The 27,823-nt window shown below is 36.9% G+C and overlaps 2 protein-coding genes across 6 annotated transcripts; both read left to right on the forward strand.

The window, feature by feature from the left end:
- The first annotated feature begins 1,516 nt into the window (after positions 1-1,516).
- On the forward strand, positions 1,517-2,377 carry LOC105033713 (uncharacterized). Its single transcript, XM_010908614.4, has one exon. The coding sequence runs from the start codon at positions 1,532-1,534 to the stop codon at positions 2,069-2,071; it is 540 nt and encodes a 179-aa protein (XP_010906916.2). The 5' UTR covers positions 1,517-1,531; the 3' UTR covers positions 2,072-2,377.
- Positions 2,378-4,154: 1,777 nt separating this feature from the next.
- Positions 4,155-27,088, forward strand: LOC105033715 (exocyst complex component SEC3A). Of its 5 annotated transcripts, none has more exons than XM_010908616.4 (26): positions 4,155-4,590; positions 4,936-5,006; positions 5,572-5,652; positions 5,838-5,905; positions 6,132-6,234; positions 7,661-7,806; positions 11,074-11,191; positions 11,652-11,756; positions 12,836-12,937; positions 13,068-13,205; positions 13,661-13,789; positions 13,864-13,944; positions 14,033-14,107; positions 16,862-17,035; positions 17,129-17,279; positions 17,407-17,471; positions 19,787-19,957; positions 20,051-20,130; positions 22,590-22,671; positions 22,988-23,085; positions 23,315-23,423; positions 23,580-23,648; positions 24,185-24,250; positions 24,326-24,415; positions 26,106-26,222; positions 26,725-27,088. In XM_010908616.4, exons 1-25 carry the CDS (start codon positions 4,419-4,421, stop codon positions 26,214-26,216), a joined length of 2,655 nt encoding a protein of 884 aa, XP_010906918.1. In that variant the 5' UTR covers positions 4,155-4,418; the 3' UTR covers positions 26,217-26,222; positions 26,725-27,088. The 5 variants fall into 5 exon arrangements, with proteins under 5 accessions (XP_010906918.1, XP_073103605.1, XP_029117227.1 ...); XM_073247504.1 differs by having other exon boundaries at positions 26,821-27,088; XM_029261394.2 differs by lacking the exon at positions 26,725-27,088 and adding an exon at positions 26,462-26,716.
- Positions 27,089-27,823: the final 735 nt, after the last annotated feature.

The raw sequence follows: 27,823 nt of genomic DNA on the forward strand, positions 1-27,823 counted from the left end.
TTGATTATGATTAATTAAAATAGATTTAAAAAAATAATATTATTAATTTAAAAAAATAAAATTAATTATTACCAATGGTATTAGCGATGGCTTTAGCCATCGCTAGTAACAAAATATTATTACAATTTTTTTTTAAAAATAATAAAATTAAATATCACCAACGGTATTAGCGATGGCTTGAGCCGTCTTTAATACTTATTAGCGATGGCATTAGCAACAATAAAACCGTCGTAAATTATTTTTAAATTTTTTAAAAAATTTTATTTAAAAATAAGAAAATAAATAGCAACGGAACTTAGCCGTCACTAATGCCGTCACTAATAGTTTTCATTATCAACGGATAAAAATTTCATCACTAATAAGGATAATTAGCGACTAGAATTCTTTCGACCATCAATTAGCGATGGTAAGCCGTCACTAATAGTATTAGCAACAGCAAAATGACAAATGACTATATTAGCGATGGCTACTAATAGTATTAGCAACGGTAAAATGACTATTAGCGACGGCTAATTAGCCGTCGCTAATAGTCAAATTTCTTGTAATGGATGTGATGGTGTTATAAGAAAGCCTCTTAGAGGCTAATGGCCAAAGCTGGGAGTGGAGGCCGATATGGAGATCAGAGGTCGAGAGGGGGTCGGACGCGTGCGGAGAGCACGGGCATCTATAGGCAGAAGTCGGACACATGGGTGCATCCTCACCCTTCACTTCCTCTCCCGCCATCTTTTCTTTGTCCTTCATCCCTTCCTTTCTTCTTTTTGTCTTGTTGTGATTCCCATGGGAGGATGGGACGAGAAGAAGAGAGGCAACCAATGTCTTTGCCAAGTTCAAATGATGCAAGGCAATCCTTGTAACATACGCATAGTGAACGATGCATAATCAGGAATTAATGAAGTACACGGGACAGCATAACTGATGGAGATCTTTTAGCATCAACATTGGGCTGGTTAAATTGTTATCATGCTGGATCTTCGATCTCTTTTTATTTTCGGTTCAAATAAAATTTTTAAATTTGATTATCATATATTGGCATTGATACGAAGATTTCTTGGACTTCTAAGATTTTCTTGAAGTTTTCCACCTGGGTTAAGATATACTAATGTCTCAGCTTATCTCGGCACGATAGCCCGCTAAGATGGCAGATATCCATAGGACGCACGCCTTGGTAGTTGGCACTGACCTGAATGCAAGAAAAATCCTCGACTGGATGCCAATTGGGACCATGCATGACAGGGTTAGTGGGTCGAGGGGGCCACCTCCTGATTCCACCGAACCATCTTCCATATTCTTCAACTGCTCGCCGTATGAAAACCTTTTTTTTTTTTTTTGGAAAACCACGAGCATTTCACCTAACCAAGAGTCCGCTAATGGTTTAGGTTTTCTGAAATGGATCAATTGGTGGAGATTGGTGTACGTACAGCATCATGGAGCAAGTGCAGCAGACTAAAAAAGCTAAATTCTGGGTAGTATAAAAGCCATCAGATTCGGACCAATTAATCAAGGCATTCCCAGGTGACCTTCATTTGGTTCCATGATGACACCCAAGATCATATTCTTCGCGGCAGTCTCGGCTGCAATACTGGCTGTTATCCTTCTTGCTGTGGTCTCGCCTCTCCCCAGAAAATCACAGGGAACTCAGTCAAGATCTTGGACGGCTCTCTCCCTCTACATGCAGCCTCCCCGCCTTCAAAATCTGACGGAAGCAACCGTGCATGCTAACAGCGCATTCATCTTCCAGCACAAGCTCACGGAGGGACCAAAGAACACCTCCCGAGTTATCGGAAAAGCACGAGGCTTCATAGTTCCGATCGAGCACTTGGCGCTTTCCGCATTCAACACCATATATCTCACCTTTGACACGCCGGAGTACTCTGGTAGCCTCAGTGTGGAGGTCAAGCAGGTGGGACATGGGACCAGAGAGGAGCTTACCGTGGTCGGCGGGACAGGGTCCTTTGCCTTTGCGAGGGGACTCGCAGTTTTGGCAGCTGAGAGACCGTCCCAGGCTGAAGCCGCTTATCACCTCACCTTGAGGCTGAGATTCCCCGGAGAGTCTGGCGCTATACCAGGATGACCGCACCTCTCCTCTCTTCTAAATAACAAGCGTCTTGGTGTAGATCTGGTTTTTCTCATTTGGAGAAAACATAGATCTAATTTTTCTCTTTTTGGTGACTGATCTAATTTTCCTGGTGACTATCATAGGCTTGTAATTGATTCCTTCCTGCAATAGAAATTCGTTTAGGAGGTTCAGAGGCCAAGACCAAATCACTTGGGTATACATAAGTGTCACAGATGTCAATAATATATGCATCCTGTAGTATACTTGTACGCACCTCTGATATTTTTTCTCAAAGATGTGAGCTTTAGTATTCAATGACAACACAAATCACTGAGCGACAATTGCATGCCCTTCCTCTCTTTTGCCTTGACCACATCATATAATAGTATAAAGCAAATAAGCATCTCTGGACGGCAAAAACTGTAAAGTCATATATAATGGCGATGGTGCAATTACACGTATGCAGTGGGTTTGGTCAAGAAACGATAAGTATTCTTACACAAATGATTATTCCAGATATTTTCATGCTAAATGTCATAAATTAATCACGGGGCAGCATTCAGAATTTTTATGGTAGGACGGTACGAATGCATGATTGTAGAATAAATATTGCAACCACCAGCATCAGCGTGTAATACAACCTGCAACTGAAAAGAAATTGACTAAGCTGACTTCCAAGCAATGGAGCCCAGTCGGGGCAGCAATCAGAATTCAGGTTATATACTTCAACTCATTTTCTAGGATTTAAAAGGAGGAGAGTAGCATATTAATATGCCATGACTAAATATCAAAAAAGAATACAAGATCGATGCACTGCCTTCAACATCTCTGCCCATGATATAAGAACTTGTATGTATCCGCTGGCAGTTGACCATTTGGAGAAGCATAATCTAGTAGGATACTTCGGTATGTTCAACTCTCCCCTTTAAAAAAACAAAAGATTTTGGATGTGTTCCTACCTGGGTAATTAAAAGGCTAACTCGGATGTAGCCTAATCAACTATTTGACCAATCCTAGATTGCTCATGATTTATTTTTATTTTTATTTGTTGTGGTTCTAATAATGTGGAGGGCACCAACAGTCCCACGTCGGTTGTGAATCAATAGAAACTCGTGCTTATAAAGAGAAAAAAATTCTTCCCACGTGAGGTGCCTTTTAAAGGGACCCATAGGTCAGAGCGGATAATACCTCACGTGACGGATCGAGTCCTTATCCGCAATATTATTCTTATAGGCTAAGACGGGTTGATCACATCAATTTGGTATGACTTCATCTAAAATAGTAGAAAATAAAATATTTTTAAATAAATTTGAGGTCAACATCAAATCGGTCAACAGAATTTCAACTAAATGATCAACAACAAAGCTATCCAATCAACAGTCTTATTTGCCTCACAGGAGACATATCTAGCATTGAAGATGGCCTATTAGCTCCTAGATGTTCTGCAGCAAGGATGGGAAAGCAACCCCGGTTCATCCTCACATTCGGTCAATCACAGTAGCTAAGTCTACCTTGAGAAGGATAATCTAATTTTTCCTTCAGGAGTTGCAAGAAGTCTTCTACACGATCTTGATCACCATGATAAGTTGTATTACATGCATGAACCACGTTCAAGCTTCATGAAGATCTACCATATGTGCAGTAATAGTTTTGGTTCAAGCTGGGAAGCAAATAATAGAAAACTATTGATAGATAATTTTGTCGCTATACTTTAATTGAAGTTTCAACTTACATACCCATGCCTCGAACAAACGACATGCGAACCAGCTTGGCGGACACGATTTAAACCACTTAAATCATCTTATATAGTCCCCAAAATATACGATATTAGGTAATTTAGATCCATATAATTCGTAAAATTGAATCAGCTGCGTTCATAAATGAGATTAAAGTATCCTTTGTTCCTTTCCCGTCCTCCCAAACCAGATGGGTTGTATTTTAAATAAAATCTCTATTTATATTCCAGAATTTCAAATAAACAAAATCTTAAATCTTATCTTCAAATTTTTAATTTTTATTCATTTTTCTCGTGTATGGCACGTGCCGTTGCCGGAACCTAGCGGCCAGTCTCGGAGACGAGGCAAAGCCACGTCGCATGAACATATGTGGGGTCGCCAGTGACCAGGACGTCTCCTCCGCGAAAGGGTAGGGATGGAGATGGTCGCGAGGGCGCGTGGCCACGGATGGAAGCAGAGGCATAAGTGGAGAAATCCTCGGATCACCAAATCGTCGGAATCTTCCAGATTGCGCTTGTGTGCGTGTTGGTTAGAAACGAATGAAACAAATCCGAAGCCTGAGATCATCACTTCCGTTTGCTTTAGTTTTGTTGTGATTTAGCCAGAGGGCGAAAGGAAAGGGAGGCATGGCGCGCTCGAGCGCGGACGATATGGAGCTAAGGCGGGCGTGCGAGGCGGCCATCGAGGGCAAGCAGAAGGTGGTGCTGTCCATCCGGGTGGCCAAGAGCCGCGGCGTCTGGGGCAAGGCCGGCAAGCTCGGCCGGCACATGGCCAAACCCAGGGTTCTCGCCATCACCAGTACGATACACTCCAATCTCACCTTGTCAGCCTAGCCTATCCATCTCTCTCTCTCACACCCACACACACAAACACAAGATGCGGCTAAAATTTCCAATTAAATTGGTAGCTGCATGATTTAAATAATTATGATGCCTGAACTCATGTATGAGGTGTATCCTGGTATGCATACCCTTATCTTTTGTTTATATGCTTTTCATTTAATTGATCTTGTAACTTAGATCTAAAGTAGACAAACTATAAAAGTGTTTTTCAATCAATTCTGGAGCTCTCTTTCTCTCTCATTGTGCATTTTCTGGTTGCTATCAACGTAAAATATGTAGTAACTGCCATCTGTTAATGCAGCCAAATCGAAAGGCCAGAGGACTAAAGCTTTTCTTCGTGTTCTAAAATATTCCAGCGGAGGAGTTCTTGAGGTAATTAATTAATTGCTTTTCCATATCTGTGTGCAGCTAAGTTTCGAAAACATTTTCTAACTATCGTGAAAACTTTTGTACGATTTTCGTCTAATGACAACTTCTTAGATGAAGTCCTAGGATGGAATTTATCATGTTTTTAAAAAAATGGTGTCATTCTACAGAAGGTAAGCCGGCAACACAATAACTTATTTATTATTCTCAATTACTTTTGGGAGTTGCTCCCCCGATCCTGACTTTATTATTTTGTATGCAACGAAAAGAAAAAATTCAATATCTTTAACGTTTAAAATCAGAAATTACGGATGCCTACTAGAGGTAAACAAGCTATAGACATGTCAAACAAAAATGCATATTCTCCCACACCACTTACTGAAATAATTAAGGATAACAGGGCACTGGAGACCAAAAAGGTTTCGGTATATTTTGGTGTTCCTAATTGATTAAATCATCTTGATTAAGTTTATGGAATATTTTCTTCATTGCCTTTTTCTAAGATCAGGTCTATGAGAATAGGTAAACATCTCAAAGATTTTTCTGCTCATTACATCTGTTACTTGTGTAGCCTGCAAAAATTTACAAGCTAAAGCATCTTTCAAAAGTGGAAGTTATTCAAAATGATCCCAGTGGCTGTACCTTCATGCTGGTAACTTTCTTTTTTTTTCTTTGTCTTTTTTTGTAGATTTCATGTATTTTTTCATCAAAATGTTTCTATGGGAATTCCATATGTCATGAAGAGGGAAAAAGTTAATTTGGTCCATTTATCCTAGTCTAGATTTTTGTGATAATTTCAAAGTCATTGAATTTTTCCCCCTGTATTATTTGGTTTAGGGCTTTGATAATCTTAGAAGCCAGAGTGTCGCTCCTCCTCAATGGACAATGCGCAACAAAGATGACAGGTGATCACTTAGTAGCATGACAATTTCATGGATGTATACATGTGTACGTACATAATAAAGTTTCTCCCGCCTATTTTCTCTGTTTTGCATAATTTTTTACTGGTTTGTTATGGAAAATAAAGATAGTTGAACATTTAGTTGAGAATTTTAGCTGGGACAATCTAAGCTAATATGATTTTGTGGTTTCAGTTAATGTCTCTCTCTCTCTCTCTATCTTTTTTTGTAGGAATCGATTACTTCTCTGCATCTTAAATATGTGTAAAGAGATATTGGGCCGTCTTCCAAAAACTGTTGGTATAGATATTGTGGAGATGGCTCTTTGGGCAAAGGTGCACTCAAGCATACTCATTTCCCTGCACCCATTATCCATCCATGCATATAGGCATATACAAATAGATGCAGACACCCACCCAGCCACCGATGGAGGCACACCCGCACCCACTGACCCACCATCCGCACCCACACACCCACAATCAAGATGCAGATGCATTCATTGCATTTTGGATGCATGAAAATAGGATGTGGGTGTTCTTATTTGTGTACCCCTTTTTCCAAGTTCGTGCAGCAATCATGTGAAATAATTGATTTCGATTTTCTTCTTATATCAACCACCCATGATGATTGACAAAGAAAATTAAGAAGATATAGCAGTGAACAGATGGAAGAATCCCCATTAAACCCATTTCACATAGATTAAGCAATAGACCCTTATTCTTCAAGGCATTCTTCCATAATTTAAGTTGAACATTCACTTTGCTGAAGTCTCATTATGGACATTACCTTCAAAAGCACCAGAGGCCTCATCATAAATGTCAATAGATAACAAAACTTTATAAGGAGGCTGGGAATATATGCCAATAGATATATCCAGGCAATTTACAATAAAATATTATTTTGACTCCTAAAATAATTGCTTATTTATCGTTTCATGTGCCTTATGTTGGTCTAAGTTGATCGTCTAATGTTTCAAATTACCTTTGTTGATTGATTTTGAAACTTGAGAGGTTCTAGTGAATTGGCAACCTCTTGAGGACATGAAGCAAAATGTATATAGTTAGAAAGGAGTCATGCCACACGAATAAGACACCACAATGAGGGGTGCATGTATAAAGCCCATGTACATTCCAATTATGGAAATTTTCACTAATCTTTCTTCTCTTTTTATAGGGCCCTTCTATACATTTACTGTTTCAAGCTAGGATTGTAAGCATAATTTGTGCAAGGTTCTAGGTGAAAGCCTTTTGAAAATCTTTTTCCATTTGTTGTTAAGAGTTTTCTGACAAAGTTGTGCTTCATAGCTGATCCCATCTAAATGGAATTAGGTTGACACTGCTGTCATTTTTTTGGTTGCTCTTTTTGTTTTGACATCTCTAACGAAATTATATAAAGAAAATCCTAACTTGTAAAATGTTGTATGATACAATAAGTCCCCTGATAATGCTTAGAAATGCAGCCACAAATATAGCTTTGGGTACTTTGCCTATGAGGCACATGCATGATATATTGATGTGGTGCAGTAAGTACCAATGCTTCCATTAACTCCAAGAAACACTAAACAAATCAACCGTATCAAGTCCTGGTGCTCTTTCTCAAAAGAATGTCATGTTCTCCAACTAATTTGCAACAATAGTTATCTTCCTGGGGCCATATTCCTCATTGTGGAAATTTTCAAGTTTTTGTCATGTACATTCTCTTTATGTACAGACTTATATACAAGCATCCTACAATAAAACCTCTTAATACAATCTGGTTCAGGAAAACACTCCTGCAGTCACAAATCAAGTCAGTACCCAAGATGGACCAGTTGCATCTCTTGTGACACAGAATGACTCACAAGTTACTGTTGAAAGAGACCTTGTTTCGCAAGCTGAAGAAGAGGATATGGAGGCTCTTCTTGGCACGTATGCCTGTTTACATCCTTGATTGAGAATTTATTTTCTTTATGGTATTCCTGTATTTTGCTATTTTGATGGGTTACTTTTTCTTCTCTCACATTTTCTGATGGAGTTAAAATTTAGATTTTATAAATTTTGTACGATAGTTTATGCAAAGTAGATGCATGAGCAAGCTTTGCATCATTTCAACTACTTTTAATTTTTACTCTCTCTCTCTCTCCCCCCCCCCTCTCTCTCCCCCTCTCTCTCCAGCTTGACATTTTTTTGAAATGAAACAACTTTAATTTTTGTCATTCATAATAAGTTGGAATTTTTTCCTACTGGTGAAAAGTTCCAAGCTGCTCTTATCTTCAGAATAGTCTAAGTTATATAAAGCAGTCATCATTGGTTTTACCCTCTTGATAACAATGATCGGAAAGAACACAAATTTATGAAACTGACCTCAGAAAGTTTGGACAAGTCTTTAGATTATTGTTGCTAGCTTTTGTTTCTTAGATTCGTTTGTGTAGAAAAAGATGATAGGGGTTCTCATTTGTAAACATCAGTTGCTACCAATTGGGATCATTTAACTATTCTGCCAATTGCATGTAGAACTTTAGTTTTGTAAGCCACCACAGTGGGGAAATTTTTTTAATCTATTTTTTATTTAGTATTTAATTTCAAATGAAGCATGTTCTTGATGTAGTGAGTTAAGTGTTGGCATTGAAAAGGGATATTTCTCCTTATCTTGTTCCAACTGTTTAGTTAATGATGTTCTTTCTTGTTGCCCCTCGATCATTATTTTCTCATTGGAATGACAAGTGGAAGGGTGGTTGGTCCTTTTCTTTTTCCTACATTAATCCTTTATTTTTTTGATTCTAAATATTGTGAAGCCACGAAGTAGCGACATTGATACATGACATAGATATGCCAGCACAGCAAATATTGAGAAAGTGGAATACAATATGGCTAGGATACATCAAGAAATTTATCTATTTACACATACATACATGCATAGCTACATTACGTACATGCCTGCATGCGTAGCTAATTATATACATATATACATGCATGCTTCCAAATTTAAAGTGAACTATCATATCAAACTGACATAATCCATATTTATAGAAATGCAACAAGTTCTAAACCCAACTCAACTGAGCCTTAATTCCAAACTAGTTGGGGTTGGTTATATGAATCCTTTTCCTCCATTTGCTATGCTTAGCACCACACTTTCTGACAGATATAGAGATATCAAGTAATTCCTTACTATTTTATCCTATATGATTTTCAGTTAGCCTCTACCTTTCTTTCCTTCTACATGTATCAGCTCACTCCTTCATATGGGTGCATCCCTTGGTCTATGTTGTATATGTCCAAACTATCTAAGTCATCGTCTCAATTTATCCTCAATTGGTTCTATCTCTACCATTTTATGAATTATTTTATTTCTTATTTTATGTTTCTTGTATTACCACACATCCATCTCAACATTCTCATTTTGACCACACTCATTTTGTGCACATGATGTTTTTTAACTGTCCAACAACTTTGTACCATAAAGCATAGCTGGTCATATGGTTATCCTATAAATATTTTTCAATTTAGTACATATCTTGCGATCATTAATATCCTAGTTGCACTTGTCTATTATTCGATTTGCTTTAATCCTATGGATAACACCTTATCCAATATTCTCTTCTTTATCAATAATAGATTTTAAGTACCGAAAATGATTACTCTTAGGAATTTCATGATCCTTAATTTCCACCCCACCTTCATCTCTATTTCTAATTTTACTAAAACTATATTAGGGAAGCATTTCAAATGTATGTAGGAAGTGTATAGAATGTTTTTGCAATTTTGAAAGTAGAATACTTGACACAGGTGCTGGGCATATCTAATGAGTATTTGGCGAGTATCAGTATCGGATACCCTCATATGATGCAAAAATGGGGGAAGTCTGTCCATTGTATGTTTATGATAGGGGAAAAAGATACATACTGTTTATGCCTCAACATGAAAGACAACCCCGTTGAAGGGTAAACAACCTTCAATTCAAGGAAAAACCCAAAGTTACAGCAAACATTGGTTCATAACAGAAATATAAAGATAAGTGTGTACTGAAGAGAGCTAAGTGGTTTTATTGAGGTTCATGAAGGGATCTAGGACTTATAGGAATTGTTGGTTGTGTTTTGCAGTCAGGTTTTCAGTAATGAGCTACCTCGGTACTGGGCATATTGTATTTAGTTAGGGGCTCGATACAAGACCACCTGATAGATGGTCCAACTGCTGTGTTGATTCCAATAACATACCATCAGTCACTATGGGGGTATTTAATTGTACCTACCCAACCCTACACGATCCAACACTGAGATTGATAACCTAAAATGAAAAGGAGAAAAATGATGCTCAAAATCTCAAGGAGCTTTATGTGAAAGAAAGGATATAGGAGGGTAGCATACTGGTTTCAAGTGAACTTGTAGCTAACTTGCAAAGCGATGTAAAAGGATTGTCCTATAACTGTGTTGCATTGGTACAACATCTAATGTATCCAACATGCCACCAGACAGAGGATTGTTGCTTTCATATGGTGCTGTGACAGGTTGATGGGCACAAGAGGAAGGACTCTGATCTATCCAATTTCTTGTTGTGATCTGACTTTCTCCAATGTCTGGAGATAGGAGCATTAAGGGGCATACATCAAATTGAAGATCCCAAGCACCCAAGAATACTTGCATCAAAGCCTTAATATCTTCTGAAAGATGGCTAGGCATCTCATGCCCGATGGTGTCCATGATGTCAGATTCTGGGCCAGTTTAACCAGAGTAGCTGATGATGGTAGGGGATCAGTTATTGTGATATGCTGATCAAAGTCAATAGTGGAATTGGCTCACTGATAAGATGATTTTCCAGTTCTTTATGTGAAGTCTCATGCAATAAATAACTAACATACCACAGGTAAAACACCAAGAACACTAGGGATCCCTATGCTATAAATTATGTACTTTAAGATAGGCAATCTAATTATTGAATTGTCTTAATATTTCCAAAGACATAGGCATAAATATAACCTCTTGGTAAGTTTCTTGAGAGTCATTGATTCTTATACAATTTTGACTATTTTTGTCATTCAGAGCATAGTGTTTCTGAGTAGTTTGAGCATCCATAACACTTCTCTTTGTTTTATTTTCTGTTCTTTTAGCTTGTCACTTTTTTTGTACCTAATTTTACTTCTATCTTGTCTAGTTTCTTAGCAGTTCATATGACCAGGCATTTGTTGGCTTGATGCAGCTATGTTATGGGCATCGGTGAAGCAGAGGCATTTTCAGAAAGGCTTAAGCGGGAACTTTTGGCTCTAGAGGCTGCAAATGTCCATGCCCTTCTGGAAAATGAACCTATAATAGAAGAGGTTGCCTGTGGATTGGGCCTTCTGTACCTTTGCATCCCCATCCACCATTATGAGTTAAATATGATGGAAAACTGAGTTTCTAATTTTTTGTTTTTTTTTTTTTTCTCTCCCTATCTTGCTTACTCGCTTGCTCTCACTCTTGCCAGGGGTGGTAACAAGAGAGCCTTTTTTTCAGATACTGTGATTTATGAATCAAAGTCTTAATTTGGATGAAAGCTGTTAAAAAAGACTTGGAAAATCTGGTAGTTGAGACTAGCCCTTAATAGGATTGAGTGGCCAATAAGAAAAGTCAAAAGTAAATAGTTGGTGTGAGGGTTGTTTGTCTTGGTTATGTTTCTCAACAGTCACTTTACCCAATAAGGCGAATATCATGTATAGTTTCTGAACTGATTTTGCTATTAGACAAAGATCAATAGGCAAGTTACTTACTTGGAGCTGTTGCAACCCCTACATTATGCAGGTATTACAAGGACTAGAAACAGCAAGTATATGTGTGGATGATATGGATGAGTGGCTAGGTATTTTCAATGTGAAGCTCAGACATATGAGAGAGGACATTGAATCGGTATGATCCTAACAATTCATATAATACATCTATTTTCAGAAAAAGCTGCACAGTAGTTTCACAAGATCAAACTAATTAATCTTGGGAAATTTTTTGGCGTTGATGCATGTTTTCTAATGCATATATATGTATATATTTGTTATCTCTCTCTCTCTCTCTCTCTGTGTATCCATCTATATATATATACATTAAATTGCTTCCATAACCCATGATTTTGCATAAGACTAAGGTTGGTGCATTTATATTGGAAGGTTGGCTTCAGGCTAACTACCAGGTGTAAAATTCTGTTCGATCTCATAATGGGGCCTTCTTTTCTTTGAGTTTTGCTTTATTGCTGATGCATATTGATGGGCTCAAGCTTATTGTTGTCATTGTTCCATTGATTCATGTTTGGCCCGTTTTTATGATAATCTTGTCAACGAGTAGAGATGTAACTGGCTAGGTCGGGCATTAGCCACCAAATACATCATATACTTGGTAATCTTACTGCTCTATAAATGTTAGCCTCAAACAAAACTTCAGTGACACTACAACTTTCATATACCACTTTGTATTAAACCTTGAGATCTTTTGTATAAGCTTATCTCTTATGTGGTTTGTGTTCCTTTGTAGACTCACTAGACTCACAATATAATTCAATTGATTTAAGATAAACCTCATCACCTGCTCACATCATCTCTTTGGTAGATGGGAGAGATGTAGGGGGGTGGGGGAGAGAGATTTTCCAACCGAGTCATCTGTTGACCTGATCAGTGGCCCAAAAGCTACTCAAATCTTGGATTTTTTGTTAGACTTCTTAGATAGATAAGTTGTGCCAGCTTCTATCCATGTCCAAATCCAGGAGAGCAAATTAATTTGCTTTTGTAGCTGTTCACTCGGCAAACCTGATCTAGGAATCTATCATCAATGAAATGCACTACCATTGGTATATACTTCTTCTTATGCTTTCATGCAACTAGTAATAATTTGTATTGGTGCATTTCACTGCTGCTATGTTGATCAAACTATGTTCATTTATCTGAAGTCATTCTGTTTACCGTTGTTGCAAGTCAAATATATATCCAGCTTATATATTGCAGATAGAATCGCGCAACAATAAGTTGGAGTTACAGTCAGTAAGTAACAAATTACTTATTGAGGAACTTGATAAGTTACTTGAACGCTTGCAAATTCCTTCTGAGGTATGTTTATATCTGCTGTAATATAACCCCTAAATACTCACTGTGGATGCATTTTGATGGAGTCAGTTTTCAAGAGTTTATTTCATACTTTTTGTAAGACTAATATCCAATTTAATCACATGGATGGCAGTGGGAAGCAGCTCTGACAGGAGGCTCATTTGATGAGGCAAACATGATTAAAAATATTGAAGCATGTGAATGGTTAACTGATGCTATCCGTAATCTTGAAGTGCCGAATTTGGATTCATGTTATGCAAAATTGAGAGCTGTATGTCTTCTGGTGTTGCTTATATTAACAGATTCTAAATGGTTGAATACAGAAACTTTTAGAGGAATTCATTGGAGTCACATACTACACAAACATATATGTATATATGCATGTATATATATATATGTGTGTGTGTGTGTGTGTGTGTGTGTATTTATGTATATATGTGCATGTGTATGTATGTATATATAGGTGTGTGTGTGTGGCTAAATGGGGCTACCAGAAATACTCTAGGTCATTTTTAAATTATTTTCACTGTTTTGATCACAAAATAGTTTTTTAATTTACTGATTTTGGAGAAATTTCTGTGGAGTCAGACTAATAAACCAGCCATTGATCATTAACATCAAGCAACAGAATGCATAAATAATTAAATATTGCTTACTCCTTAGTCCTTACTCTACATTAGTGTTGCAGTGGACGTGAAGCAAATCAAAGAAATGTAATCTTTTCAGGTCAAGGAAAAACGTGCTGAATTTATATTACTAAAATGTACATTTGTTCGGAGAGCATCAGAATTTTTAAGGAATTACTTTCCTAGTCTGGTGGATTTAATGATAAACGACAAGAGCTATTTTTCTCAGGTAATCTTTTTAGTTTCATCAATTTTTAGTCATTTTAAACTTCAAGTTGATGTTGTTCCTTGGGATGCATGCAGCGAGGACTGTTGAAAAGGCCTGACCATGCAGAGCTTAGGTACAAGTGCAGGACTTATGCACGGCTTCTACAACATATAAAGGTTTGTACTTATTAAGAAAGCATAGGTTTGTGCAAGATGTTTTAGTTTTAGTGTGTCTTATAATTTCACATTAAACTTTTATGTGTAGAGTCTTGACAAGAATTGTCTGGGCCCTTTGAGGAAAGCTTATTGTCATTCTCTTAACCTGCTACTTCGTCGAGAGGTCAGGTGCAAAAACACTCCTTTTGATCATTTTTCAATCTTTTCTCCTTTCATGTTTATATGTGATGTCCATGGTCTATGGTAATGTTAGTCATGAAATCCTAAGAGGAGTAGATTTACCATATTTACTTCAGTTGAAACTACCTGATATAATTGCACAACCATGTGCACTTTAGAGCTTTATTACCATGATCTATTTAAGCTATTTTTTTAGCAATATGGGAAAACCTTAGGACAGAATATATGGGTTCTTGAAAAATGTAAGTCCAGGTTTGGAAATTTTAAGGAAGAGGCAGGTTTATTTTTTCTACAAATTTGTTAATTTGCTGTCCGTATTGATGTTTGAAACCAGTTTGAACAGAAGAACTCTGGATATTAGTTTAGAGTCTGTTTGATTGAAAAGAAATATATGGAAAAGGAAAAGGAAAACAAAAATGTTTGGTTTGAATTGTCAGAAAATCATCTTATTCTTTGGAAAAGTTGGGATAATTTTTTTTCTTCTGCTTTCTGCTATTAATAAAAAGAAAATATGAAAACTGAGATCAAAAGCATATTCGATATTACTCATTCTATTTTCTTTCTAAAAAATATTCTCGTTATTTCTGAAGAAAAGTGTAAATGTGAAAATCTTTTCACTTGTTTTTCGGGGAAAAACAAGTAATTCAAGTTTTTTAAGCATCCCCCACCCATTTGATACACTTTCCACCACTGTCACTGCTGCCTCCACCACTTCAGCCTCCAGGGCTCCAGTCACCCCCTGCTACACTTTCCATCATGTCTTCTTTAAATTAAAACATCTCAACAGAGGATGACATTTATGGATTGCCAATGAAGAAAAAGAGGACGGAAAGGGGTTTAAAGGTGTTTAAAAATTGATTGAGACCATCGCAGAATGTCCCAAGAATATGGAGGTTTTTCCCCTTCAATTTGCTTCTCTAGTTTACTGCCACATATTGGAGAATAAGAGGAATGAGAGACCTTTAAGAGGGCTTTTCTCAATGGTTCAGCATCCCAGCCAAATAACTATAGGTGCATATTTTCCCTTCAGTTTTTTGTCTTTATTCTGTTTTCCGGTTCTTTTCCTGTTTTGTTATGTGAAGTGGGAAGAAGAGGAGGAGAGGAGAACTCTGGAAAGCTCAGCTAGATAATATCCATATAATTTCTACTGGTTTTTATTTTTTAAATTTTCTTGTTGAATGTTTTATATCTGATTTTAATTTAGTTTGCTCTAGGAACTAGAGTGACAAGAAGGAAGAAGAGCATGAAAAAAGATCCATCTGCTAGATGCATGATTGTTGTTCAATCTCCAAATTTATTTTCTCTTTAATTTTGGATTAATAATTTCACATGATGTTTTTTCTTTTTTAATGTATTTTTATATTGTAATGCATAATTTTGGCCATGGATGTAACCATATATAAGGTTAATAGTTTATTATAAATCATAGATTTTGTAGCAAAATATATTGACTTTGTAAAAATATTCATTGTTTTAGGAAAAGATTATCATTCAAATGAAAAATTGTATTTAAAAAAAAAAAAAGGATCCAAGTAGAACCTTGAACTTGAACTACTGTTTGTGCCCCAACCACCCCCCACAAAGAAAAACTGGCCTTGCAGTTGCAGAGATGAGGATAAATAACCATGAGTGTTATTAGAGGTGACCACAATCCTTTCTCTTAATACTGCATTGTACTTGCTGCTTGAAAAGCTAAATGTTAGTGGTCATCCTTGGCAATGATCATGTTGCATCTGGTAGCATTATCACTTGATCCATGAAAATGTGCATCCTCTAGCATCATTTTAGCTCATTTTGTGGATTCTTGAGGCCTTGGTTCTTGGCTACCTTAAAACTAATTTTTACACTTTTATTATTTCGCCAACTTCTTTTCATGCTTCTGTACACATTGGCATGTCTAACTTTTAACTTCATTTAAATTTGTCATCCTATTGCCGAAAGTATAGTTATTGATTCACTCTGAGTTTGCATGGCATGTCAGGAAAAAAAAAGTTTGTGTGGCATGTCAGCTAGTACCAGCCTATTAAATCATATATACCCCATATTCACTTCTCTTGTACTGTCAAGACAATCATATTTTATTCCTTGAATGTTTATGGATTATATGTTAGGTTTACTGAATGTACTATACTATATGTGTACATTAATGGTTGGGCTGACATACTCATCAGCATGTCTCAGTGTCTCATAAGCATACATATTCATCACCATGCCATAACAAGAATCTGTGCACTTCTGGATTTGCTCCCCAAGTTGGTAAATTTTTTAGGGATTGTGGTAGAACCTTTATTTGGAGGGATAAAATTTTTGTAGAGCATGATTCTGTAATAATACAAATATTTAATTGCAATTTAATCCTTGAGCATCTTCCTGTCAAATATAGCAGTACAGCTTGTGGATGGAGTGGTGTATCTCAAGGTTATGCTATTTATGAGCAATACCTTCCTTGCACTCCAATAGGGACCTTAGCCATTCCCTATTATATTATCTAAGAGTTTTCCTTCTCTCTCACTTTTGCCATCTTCTGGGTTTACCTGGTTTTTTAAAAGAGCTGGTAGCCACTCCTTTAGAACTCATTTTTGTTAAGCTTGTAAGCGTGTTGCTTATATCTACAATTTCAAGTGGCAGCAACTGCAGGAGATTCTGGGTAGAGACCATAAGAAAACAATTAGCATAAAAAGATGAATGTGGTTTATAAATATAGATGGTAACCTAGTTTTTGGTGTATGGTTTTTAGGTCCGTGAGTTTGCTAATGAACTTCGTGCAAGTACCAAGGCTTCAAGAAATCCAAATCTTTGGCTTGAGGGCCCCACAGCTTCAACTCAGACAGCAAATAATGCTGATACTTCTTCACTTTCTGAAGCATACTCAAAGATGCTGACAGTCTTTATTCCTCTTTTTGTAGATGAGGTTATTTTTTCATCTATTCGTGAATTGGATCTCATAGTAAAGCTGATCAATATATGGAATAAATAAAACATGCCGTTTTGGTTGCTATTGCAGAGCTCTTTTTTTGTGCATTTTATGTGCTTTGAAGTTTCTACAGTTGCTCCACCTGATGCTCCAGGTGTTGACAGAACTGCTTCTAATGGTAATGTTACAAATGAAGAAAATCTCAGCAAGATGGATGCTCTGGGAAATGATGTCAAACCCAGTAATCTTCTTTGTTTTGTTCTTAAATGGACCTCAGCATTCTCTCATGATTGATATGATGTTTGCTTTCTACTTTTTGTGATTAATATTTCTCCAAGAACATGCATTTCTTATTATTCTTTCTCCAGGTAATAATCCAGCCGAATTGGCAATGTTAAATGAATGTCTGCAAGAGTTGCTTGATGGAGCCCAGGTAATCTTTCTATGACCATAGCCATGTGTCTATAGGTGAAAATGTCCTACGCTTAAGGATGAAGCATACCATGCACCTCTTGATATGTGGGCCCCATTTGCATCTGATGCAGGGCTAGGGCTGGAATTGGGATGATTTGGTGGGGCCACTCATTGTGCAAGCCCCGTTCAATTTTTTAACCTGTACCTTGGCCGGCCCTAAGCCTATGTTTTTGTTTGCTAGGCTCAAGCCCAAGCCTGAGTTGCCCGTAGGCACAAATAGGCCCTTCAATCTCCATTCCTCTTCTCTTTCTACAATTCTCTCTATCTTCCTTGCGCTTTGTTTGGATAGCCCTCATAAGGGAAAGAAAAGGAAAGGAAGAGAAGGGGAGGGGGAACAACATTCTTGTTTGGATAGCCCTCGTAAGGGAAAGAAAAGGAAAAAGAGGATAGATATTTTCAATCAAAAAGACCATTGTACCCTATCTTTATTGGAAGATCTATGGATATTTTTATCCTTTATCTGTCTCATGTCCCTTTCCCTCCCAATTCCTCCAAATTGAGAAAATTAGGAAACTAGTTTAATGGAGGGAAAGGGAGGGAGCGGGTACCTTTTTCTTTTCCTTTTCCTCCCTCCAAAATTAATATCCAAACTAGGGAAAGGGAATCCCTCCCTTTCTTTTTCCTCCGAATCCCTCAATCCAAACAAAGCATTAACATTCTCTTCTCCTCTTACTTTTCCTCTCCTCCCTTCTACTCATTCCCGTTGTTTTCTACTGCTGCTCTCCATTCTTGACAGATTCATGTACAATCCTGTCCGCATCCTCTTTTCTCCTCCCCATCCTTTGGCGCTCCCACTGTGAGAGGAGGGCAGCTACAGAGGAGATAAACATGGGTGGAGGCACCACAAAGCTGGTTGGCGTTGGGGCTGGTGACCGTGCCCCATCTATAGCAATAGATATCTAGGATATGCTGAAATATGTGCATGTCACTGGATAAGGCTGATTGATTCTCAGTCCTTAATCTTCACTGCCACGTATGATTGGTGTTTGGCTAAGTTTTGTTTACTAATATGAAATATGTGTTACTTTATACATTGTTGCACCTTCTTCTACGAGGTCATAGAAAGGGGTGCAAGTTTATTTCCCAATTTATTGAGGTTCTGGCTTTGGGCTGTAATGGTGGTAGCAAAAATCTGACAGAGGATATGTTAGAGCTTTAACCTTTGGTCCTGGCCCATTTTGAACCTATAAACTTATTGGCCTGAAGGTGGCCTGGGCCAACAGGCTCGCTTAAACCATTTGCCAGCCTTATGTAGTGTCTGCACCATGATGGGGATGTTTTTTGTTCTCGCAGTGTGTAGGCATGTTTGCATAAATAGCACACATAACAGGTGTGCATCTAAAGACAGAGGACTCTAGTTAGATGAGTGCTCACAAAAAATATAATTTAAAAAAAAATGCAGATCTCTTCAATTCTTTTCACTCTTCTTTTGAAAAAAAGTCTTTCGAGAGATGTGGGTAGTTCATCATAGGTTTCCATGCATTTCATGGAATACTCCAAAATTTACCTGTCTTTTGAGCACCTGCTTAGGTGGTCAAGAGCTGTTAGACATGGTTAAAACTTCATTAATAGTTGTTGATCAGCTTTGACTAGTTTTTACTATTGAGGCTGCTTTAGATTTTTGTTTGAACATATTCATCACAAATCTTTGTAGGCCCCTTTGTTTGCCTTACATGTCAATGAACCAATCATTCAACTATTTAAATTCATATTTTATATTGTCTTTTGATAATTTTCATTATGTGCACTTCAACATCAAGTTTTTGTCATGAAAATTGACTTCAACTTTTTCCAGAGTTTTTCACAATATTTGGTTGATGAAAACAATTTTCGATCATGGGCTCTATTCATGCATCTGCAATGTACATGTCTGATGTGGAAAAGTCTGTTACTTTTGATAACTTGAATGTACCTTTTGGGTTCTAATTTCTTTGAGGGGAAGAAAATCTCGGAGCTGCTTACGATGAAGTCAAGCACAGCATACTCATTACTACACAGTTATGTGACTGGATTTTGCATGTCTTCTTCCTATACTATTTCAAGTGCAAATTTGACCCAAAACTTTTCTAGTTTCATACAAGCACTTGATCATTCCCACTTATTGATTATTATCATTACTTATATTTATTATTTTGAGGACAACAGTAGTATTATATTATTTTAGTGGTTGTCTTTGACCAGTTATTAAAAAATATATTTTATGTAAGACAACCTGACATATCTTTAGTTTTTTGAAGTTCAGTAACTTGTTATTACTACTTTCTGTTTTATTAGGAAGATTTCCACTCAGTGGTAGATTGGGCATGCAAGATTGATCCTATGTGCTGCATATCAATGCATGGGATTACAGAGCGCTACCTTTCTGGTCAGAAAGCTGATGCAGCAGGCTTTGTGCGTCTGTTACTTGATGACCTGGAGACCAGAATTTCAGTTCACTTCAGCAGGGTTTGGGCATACTGCCACATGATATTGCACTTGTCCTTTTCTTAGGGAAATGCCTTAATCAAATATGTTGTTAATTACTCATGTTCCTTGCAGTTTGTGGATGATGCTTGTTACCAAATTGAAAGACATGAACGCAATGTTCGACCAATGGGTGTTGTACCCTATGTTCCAAGGTTAACTATTTCTGCTTTTGAATTTCTAAGCTTGTTTACTTGTATGGTCAGATGTCTTCACCATGTTTTCAGTCTTCTTGCTTAACTGTAATTATTATTAACTATGCTTTTGATTAATTCCTGTTTCATGTTGCTAGATTAGTTGATTTTATTTCTTGTCTTGTTTGCTTTTCTTGGCTAAAACTTCTCCTTTTAAATGTAATCAAAAAGTTTCTGCTTGCAGATTGATGCCATGAAAATTATAGATTACACAACAACGAGACAGACTAGTAGATCTGTAGGCTAGTGGGAAACTCATATCATGTCACTAACAGTTTGTTTTGTTGGTGCTAATCTTTTACTCTGTTATAACTTAAATATGCAACCAAAATTGATGGAATGATAGAAGGCTGTTGATAAGAAGAATCAAAAACTACTAAAGTCATTGCAAGATCCTATTTATCTTTAGATCTTATGAGCTTTTATATTTAGATGTATACCAGACTAGGTGTGTTCATTCCATAACTTGGTCATTATTGATTACCAGTAATTATCACACAACCTTTGCTTCTATTTTCACTCATCCCTTAACATAGAAAAGTTATCCTAATGGACCACCAGTAGTGCCAGCTTTCTCATGCTGATTTCTGTTTCATATGATCTAGATGCCTAACACAGGAACTGAGCTGATAATGCAAGCTTAGCTACACTTAACATGGCAATAAATCATTGTATGATACAGTGATTCACATGTTATTAGCAATTTGCGCCACTCATTTGTCAAAAATGCAATATTGATGCTAGCAACATTCCTTGAAGTTCTCTGATGGGGAGGTCTTTTGGATCATCTGATTGTACATTCTTTGTATTCTTCCCATTTATGGGAAGTACTTACGCCTGTACATATCTTTCTTTGTCAATAAAACTTGGTGGCTAATGGGACTACATTCCCATTAGTTTCCTTTTAATCAAAAAAAAAAAAAGAAGAAAATCCTTGAAGGTTATAGTTTTACATGTATGCAATTTTTTATTTTTTGTTTGAATCACCTTGCTGATATATATTTCATTGGATGGACATTTTAAATTGTCATGGGCCCTCTGTTGAATTTCTTAATTCTCTTTAAACATGGTGGTGCATTCAGTTGGGAGTCTGTTGGCCTCGCTTGTTATATGCCTCTTATTGCATCTGATAAAATTTCACTGCATTTCATTTTCCTAAACATGCATCTGCAAACTAATTCTCTAGAAGATGTTCTTGTCAATCGAACCTGTTGGTCCAAACGAAAACCACATTTTGTAAGTTTTCATGAGTTAATTCGCAATATAGATTTTTTTTTTTTCTTTTCTACTTCTTGGCTAACTCATGGACCTAGTTCGAATTTTCGACATTGTAAAGTTCATGGTGAGATTAGTAATTTATGCATCTGCTGTTGGCTTTAGACATAAACTTTTTGGAACAGGGAAAAAGGCCCTTTGAACTCTCCCCCAAAAATCTAGCTTATCTCACTGAACTAGACTACTTAATTCCATGGGAAATAAGTGTATTTTTCATATGGCTACAACTTATCCAACCATCCTATTCTCTGTCCTGTTGGTCTTCTTGTATGTGAGGTGTTCTTGTTAATGTCATCCCTACACTGTAAATCAAATCCCAGTTAAACAGTGATAGTGGGCTAAGCGGGGCTTACAATGTGATCCTTTATCCATATCATTATTATAGCAAAGATGTGCTTTATATATGTCACCCCCACCTCATGAACCATACAACTGATCGCCCCCAAAGTCTTATTGCTCCACTATGAGCATGAAGCATTTGTGCAATGTGAAGAAGCCTGTCACCAACTTTTTACCTTCTTGATTTTAAAAGAGTAGAACCACTGCCAGCTTAAAATGGGATGCTGACTGATACCCACTTACATTGTAAAACTATGCACTAAACCCTTTGGTTGTATTGACAAATGGGACCCTCAATATTCAGTAGATGGCAGGTTTCAATTGTTGGGTATATATGCACTCTTCTCTCCCTATATATAGATTGAACCAAGGCCTGCCAGATCACCACTGGGAGGCCTATCTCATGGGGAGTGCCTTTCCATTTAAATAATTGAATATATAGTGAACTGACATTATTTCATTCTCTAGAAAAAGGATCATCTTAAATGATTTTAACTGTGAAAGTGATAGTATATGTGGTGGATGGTTCTCAAGGAACTGTCCTGCTCGGGATTCACCCCTCTTTGCTGCACTATCAATTAATCTTATGCCTAAGATGCCAGTGGTATCATTTGAAAGTAGTATATCTGACAAGGAAGCCTTGGGTGCAAAAATATGTAGTCAGAATATATCTATTATGTCCATGTTATTTCCATCAATGGTCTGGTTGAAAAATTAGTTCTGTTCCATCTGCATTTAGCACATACCCTAGATGTTCAAATTCTTCATTACTCAAAATGATTTAGATTTGTTGTCTTAATTCATAGATTTGCTTCTCTTGCAACACGTATGGAGCAATACATCCAGGGGCAATCAAGGGATTTGGTTGACCAGGCATATACAAAAATTGTGAGTATTCTATTGTCAATGATGGTACTCAGGCACTCATCACTTTTTATTGAAATGTTTCCTTTTCCTTTCAACAAAAAGATAAAATGTTTGAAGTGGTACAGGCACAAGTACCATTTGGACTTGACATATTACATTCTATGCAACTATGTAAGGTAGCCTGTCTTTTCAAAAAGTTAATCAGCACCGTTTTGAAATGACCAGGCTTGTGATATTTTGATGTATTAATACAGGATTCCCTGCTGGTTGATATTATGTATACTAGCTTATCATTATGTTTTGACTTTGGAGAAAAACATTTGATGCTTTGGAACAGGTTAGCATAATGTTTGTGACTTTGGAGAGGATTGCACAGACTGACCCAAAATATTCGGACATTGTACTGTTAGAGAATTATGCAGCTTTCCAGAACAGGTTGCTAAGATTTTAACTGGTTTATTTTCTGATGCCTTTTTTAATAATATGTGAGATAAAGTTTTGCTGGTTTCGGTTATGGCATACCTCTAATTTCTTTTTCTGCTGACCTGTTTATTTTCATATTGACAGAAAGATTATATGCTTCAGCTTAAGCAACAAGTCTCATCTCATTTTGATTAGAACATGGTATCAATTTTACTGACCTGAAGTATTTCTTTGGTTGCAGCCTTTATGATTTAGCCAATGTTGTTCCCACACTTGCAAAATTCTATCATCAAGCAAGTGAATCTTATGAGCAAGCTTGCTTGCGCCATATCAATATGGTTATTTATATTGTAAGTATATTTTCATTTCTATTTCACTGCTTATTTCTAGCAAAGCTAATTAGGTTGTTGCATGAGGCATTTGTTACGCCCTTTCCATGTTTTAGATTTTAATTGGGATACATATTTGGAAGATGGTTTCTCATGTATATAACTATTTCTTTGCAGCACTTCGAAAAATTATTTCAGTTTGCTCGTAGAATTGAGGAATTGACATTCACGATTCCATCAGAGGAGGTGAGTGAAACATATGTTCTTGCTTTCCCCTAATCTCAGTTTGAGATGGTTGGGCTCTGCTAGAAGGCATTCTGTTCCATAGCTAGTAAAAAAGTACGATGCCCTTGATAGATGTAAATTTAGGTAACTTCTATCATCATATTCAAATAAATAAATAAAGCTATCATAACATCATACTTGCTTGCTAGGTTCCTTTAATGATTGCAATGGGGGTTGGCCCCAGTCAACACAAGCAGCCCAGCAACAACTGCATATAGTTTTTTCTAGGTTATTTAGCCTTTCAATGACTTGCGATTAATTTTGCTGTAGTTTTATGAATTCTAATCAAAGTAGATTTATGTAGGATTTTTAAACTTTTTCCCTTCCCCACTTTTACTATCTTTATTTTTTCTTGGTGCTTTTATTTATTCTTTTCAATGACTGCTTTCTCTCTTTTTTTTTTGGGGGGGGTGGTGGGGGAGGTGGGGAAAGTTATACACTTGTATGTGTTTCTGCTGGTTGTTATGGCTGACAGTATCTGCTGTTTGCATATTCAGATTCCTTTTCAAGTTGGAATGTCAAAAGTGGATCTCCGAAAAACATTGAAATCTAGCTTATCAGGAGTAAGAACACAATGAAAACCGCATTTTTCATCTTCAGTAGAGTTTATAGATAATTTTTAACCCCTTTGCTGACAGCTGGACAAGACAATCAGTGCGATGTATAGGAAGTTACAGAAAAATTTGACTTCAGAAGAGTTGTTGCCTTCATTATGGGATAAATGCAAGGTTTGCCTATTGATATGCTCTGAGCGTGTTTATCATATTTCTGTTTGTGTGTGTTAAATTTCTTGATTGATTGTTTGTTTATATGAAGCAGCAATATGATCAAATTTCTTGCTTTGCGTTTTTTTTATTGAATGGAAAGTAGCAAGTGCACTTTTGATTTGGATGCCTTTGAATTGCTCTAAATTTGTATCAGGCTAGCATTCACAAAATGGCTAAAATAGGTTGTGAAAAGCAGTCTAATATGTGAAATAGGGCAAAGTTTTTCAAAATAACTTTATAAAAAATGGATTCATCATACTAATTGGTTCCTTGTGTATATTATTCCCAAGTGATATAATGTTGGTTGATGAGACATGCAAAGTGGCGCACAATAATGTAGAGCTAGTGAAAGAAAGCTTTAAAGAATAGTAATATCGATTTAATTGCAACTTTATTGGGAGTATTGGGGAGATGAGGATTCAATTAGAATCGTGGAATAAAAGAATACTCTGGAAAGATCCCCTTCCTTTCCTTGGATCTATTCAATGAAAGGATGGAGAGATTGATCAGGATTACTGCATAATCTGTATGGTGGATCCACAATGGAGATGGACCTCTAGATTATGTAGTTCAAAAGTTAGTTGACCCGAAACGAAGTATGAAGTGCTACATGGCATGCAACTCAATTGGTCCATTGGAGGAGTTGAAGATCTATCAGCAATTGCAAGATAAGATATTTCCAAAAGAAACCACCCTCACAATCTTAAATTCAATTTTAAACTAAGATAAAGATGAGGATGACATAAGTGATATTAGAGCAGGCCAGGTTTTAGAAAGCGGTTGCAGTATGTGGGTGGGCAAGGGGCCGCATAGCACATAAGCATTTCTACGTATGCTGGCACTTATGAAACTAGTGTCTTAAATAAAAATAATTTGTGTTAAATATAATAATAATTAATATTTTATAACTAATAAAAATAATAATAAGAATAACATCAAGAAATTAGTGATCACTACTTAGCATTTAATTCTCAACAGCAGTAATTATAGCATAATTAACGTATTTATATTATCAATGAACATGTATCTGGCCGATCTGGAATAATCATCCAACCAAACCATCTAAAACATGCTTTGGCCTGCATAAAAGTGGCTACATATGCGGTCACATAATGTTAGAAGGCCATTATACTTAGTCATATAATGATAAGTAGGCTGCATGTGGAGTCATAATGCTAATCCTGTGACACATATTTTCATATGGTACCAAGTAAATTATATTTTTGGGCCATATTTTGCCAGACTGCATATAGCAGTTGCTTGAGGATGGCTGTGCAGTCAGGGGACTGCATATACGTATGGCCACATATACAACATCATCCGCTGCATTTTGAAAATGTGGGGGTGTGAGGGCAGGTATTATGCACAGGTGATTCCCTCTAATGTGTTACGTGATTGCTAAATTTCTATGGTGATAAGGGAAGTCTCATAAAGCATATGGATGATCCACTTTATTTCACTGAATTAGATTAACCACAAGCACATGCCAAGACACAGGAAGTAAATGCAAATTGTATGGCTTGAAGAAACCTTTTGTGTGAATACAAATGATTGTTATTTAAAATCTATATTAATGAGATAATGCCTGTCAATTATACCATTTTATGTTTATGTGGTAATGTTTGACACATGCACTATTTTGGTATTGCAGAATGAGTTTTTGGATAAATATGGAAGCTTTCTTCAGCTAGTTGCTAAGATTTATCCAAATGAGACTATTCCCACAGTGTCAGAGATGAGAGAACTTCTGGCCTCAATGTAGACAAAGGTGTGGAATTTTAATATCATCATTAAGGGTAACAGTCTTTCATATTTGCTTTTTTTTTATCATATATCCTATTCTTATATTATGTTGAATTCATTCCATTTTGGTTTTTTTCCCCTTTCCTCTTTCTGTTTTCTTATCATGTTATTTGTCGTCTCCTCTTTTGTTTACCAAGGACAAATTGTATCAGAAAAACTGCTCAAAACTCTTGATTGAATGGGAATAGCTATTCTATTTTGCAGATTAATTAGTGAAAAAATTGTAGGTCTTGAAGTACATGTGGTGTGGGTATAATTTTCTCCATGGCTGTACTTATCATCTCATTTACCAAATGAAGGCAAGGATTGTTGATTATGATTAAGATAATGATTATTCTTTTCCTGTTTTTCCTGCTCACTGTTGAACATTTTGCGGATTTAAGGATTGCATAATGATGTATATTTTGGAGAATTTAAATTTAAGCTACACGTCATTCTCTCACATACCAAGTTGGTTATATCATCAGCCAACATTATTGGGAGTTGAAAAGTGTTGCATCAGTTACACCAAAAATGAAAGGTGAATGACAACAGCCGAATTTTATAGACAATGATATTAGCAGGTGCCATTAGCTGTCTAGGCATCACGGCTGAAGCTCACAACTTACCATCAACTGGTCGGGAGTGGCTGGGATATCAACTCCAGCAGCTAATAAATATAAGAGGTCCCGAGGGGTCACCAGGATCAGCTGATACTGTTGTTTGCACATTAAATGCTGTGTGGTGTAAAGGACTTCTTCTTTCCAAGCATGTAGTTAAAGTGTTGTAAATTAGCAGCTGGGATTGTGGTTGGTGGAAACTTAAATGGATCAAAATGTTATATTTCCTGTATTGTCCATGGTGTTTGTCAAGCGGTCTCTCTTGTGGCATCCAGTTGGGAATATACAATTGTTGTTTTGTTCTCTGCCCTCCGACCCAGTCACTCGGGATGTTGACGAGTATTTGGGAGTTGGCACAAGACAGATGATGCAAGACGCTAGAGGCTGTGGATGCTTTCCATTAAAATAGAATTCATGTGGATCACAAGGTTCAAGTATTTTAGGCTTCTGTATCTGTGTGGAGGTATACTTTTATTTAAGTATTCGCAAGCTTAAATAAGTATGCAGACGTTTCATTTGTGTATGTTTTTTTAATGTCACGTTGGTCCGGCTGCACGGTTTTATTTATGTGTGATCTCAAAGAATTCTCCTGCCATCATCTCGGTTGGCAACTTATCAGACTCCAATATTGAGCTTTCTTAGGTCGACATTCATCTCCTCCGGGAGCTGCTATATCCTTTCCAGCTAGCTTGCTTTTTCTGTGATCTTGAAGCATGATTTTTCAAAGAAGATATTTTCCTCGGTCGTTTTCTATCAGCTCAGAACTTGGTGCTTGAGTTCTGGCAGATACAGCTGGGTTGCTTGATAAAACAGTGGAGATGGTGCTTTGTATATTGATATGAAGCAGTGGTGATGAGTTGATTTCGACTATATGTTGTTCGCATGAAAGGTTGTTTCATGTCTGAGACGAGTTTCCTGTATCGGAGGCGTGCCTATAATTATGCCACACCGTGGCATTCTCTGCATT

Source organism: Elaeis guineensis, chromosome 13 (assembly GCF_000442705.2).
Source record: "Elaeis guineensis isolate ETL-2024a chromosome 13, EG11, whole genome shotgun sequence".
Taxonomy (NCBI): domain Eukaryota; kingdom Viridiplantae; phylum Streptophyta; class Magnoliopsida; order Arecales; family Arecaceae; genus Elaeis; species Elaeis guineensis.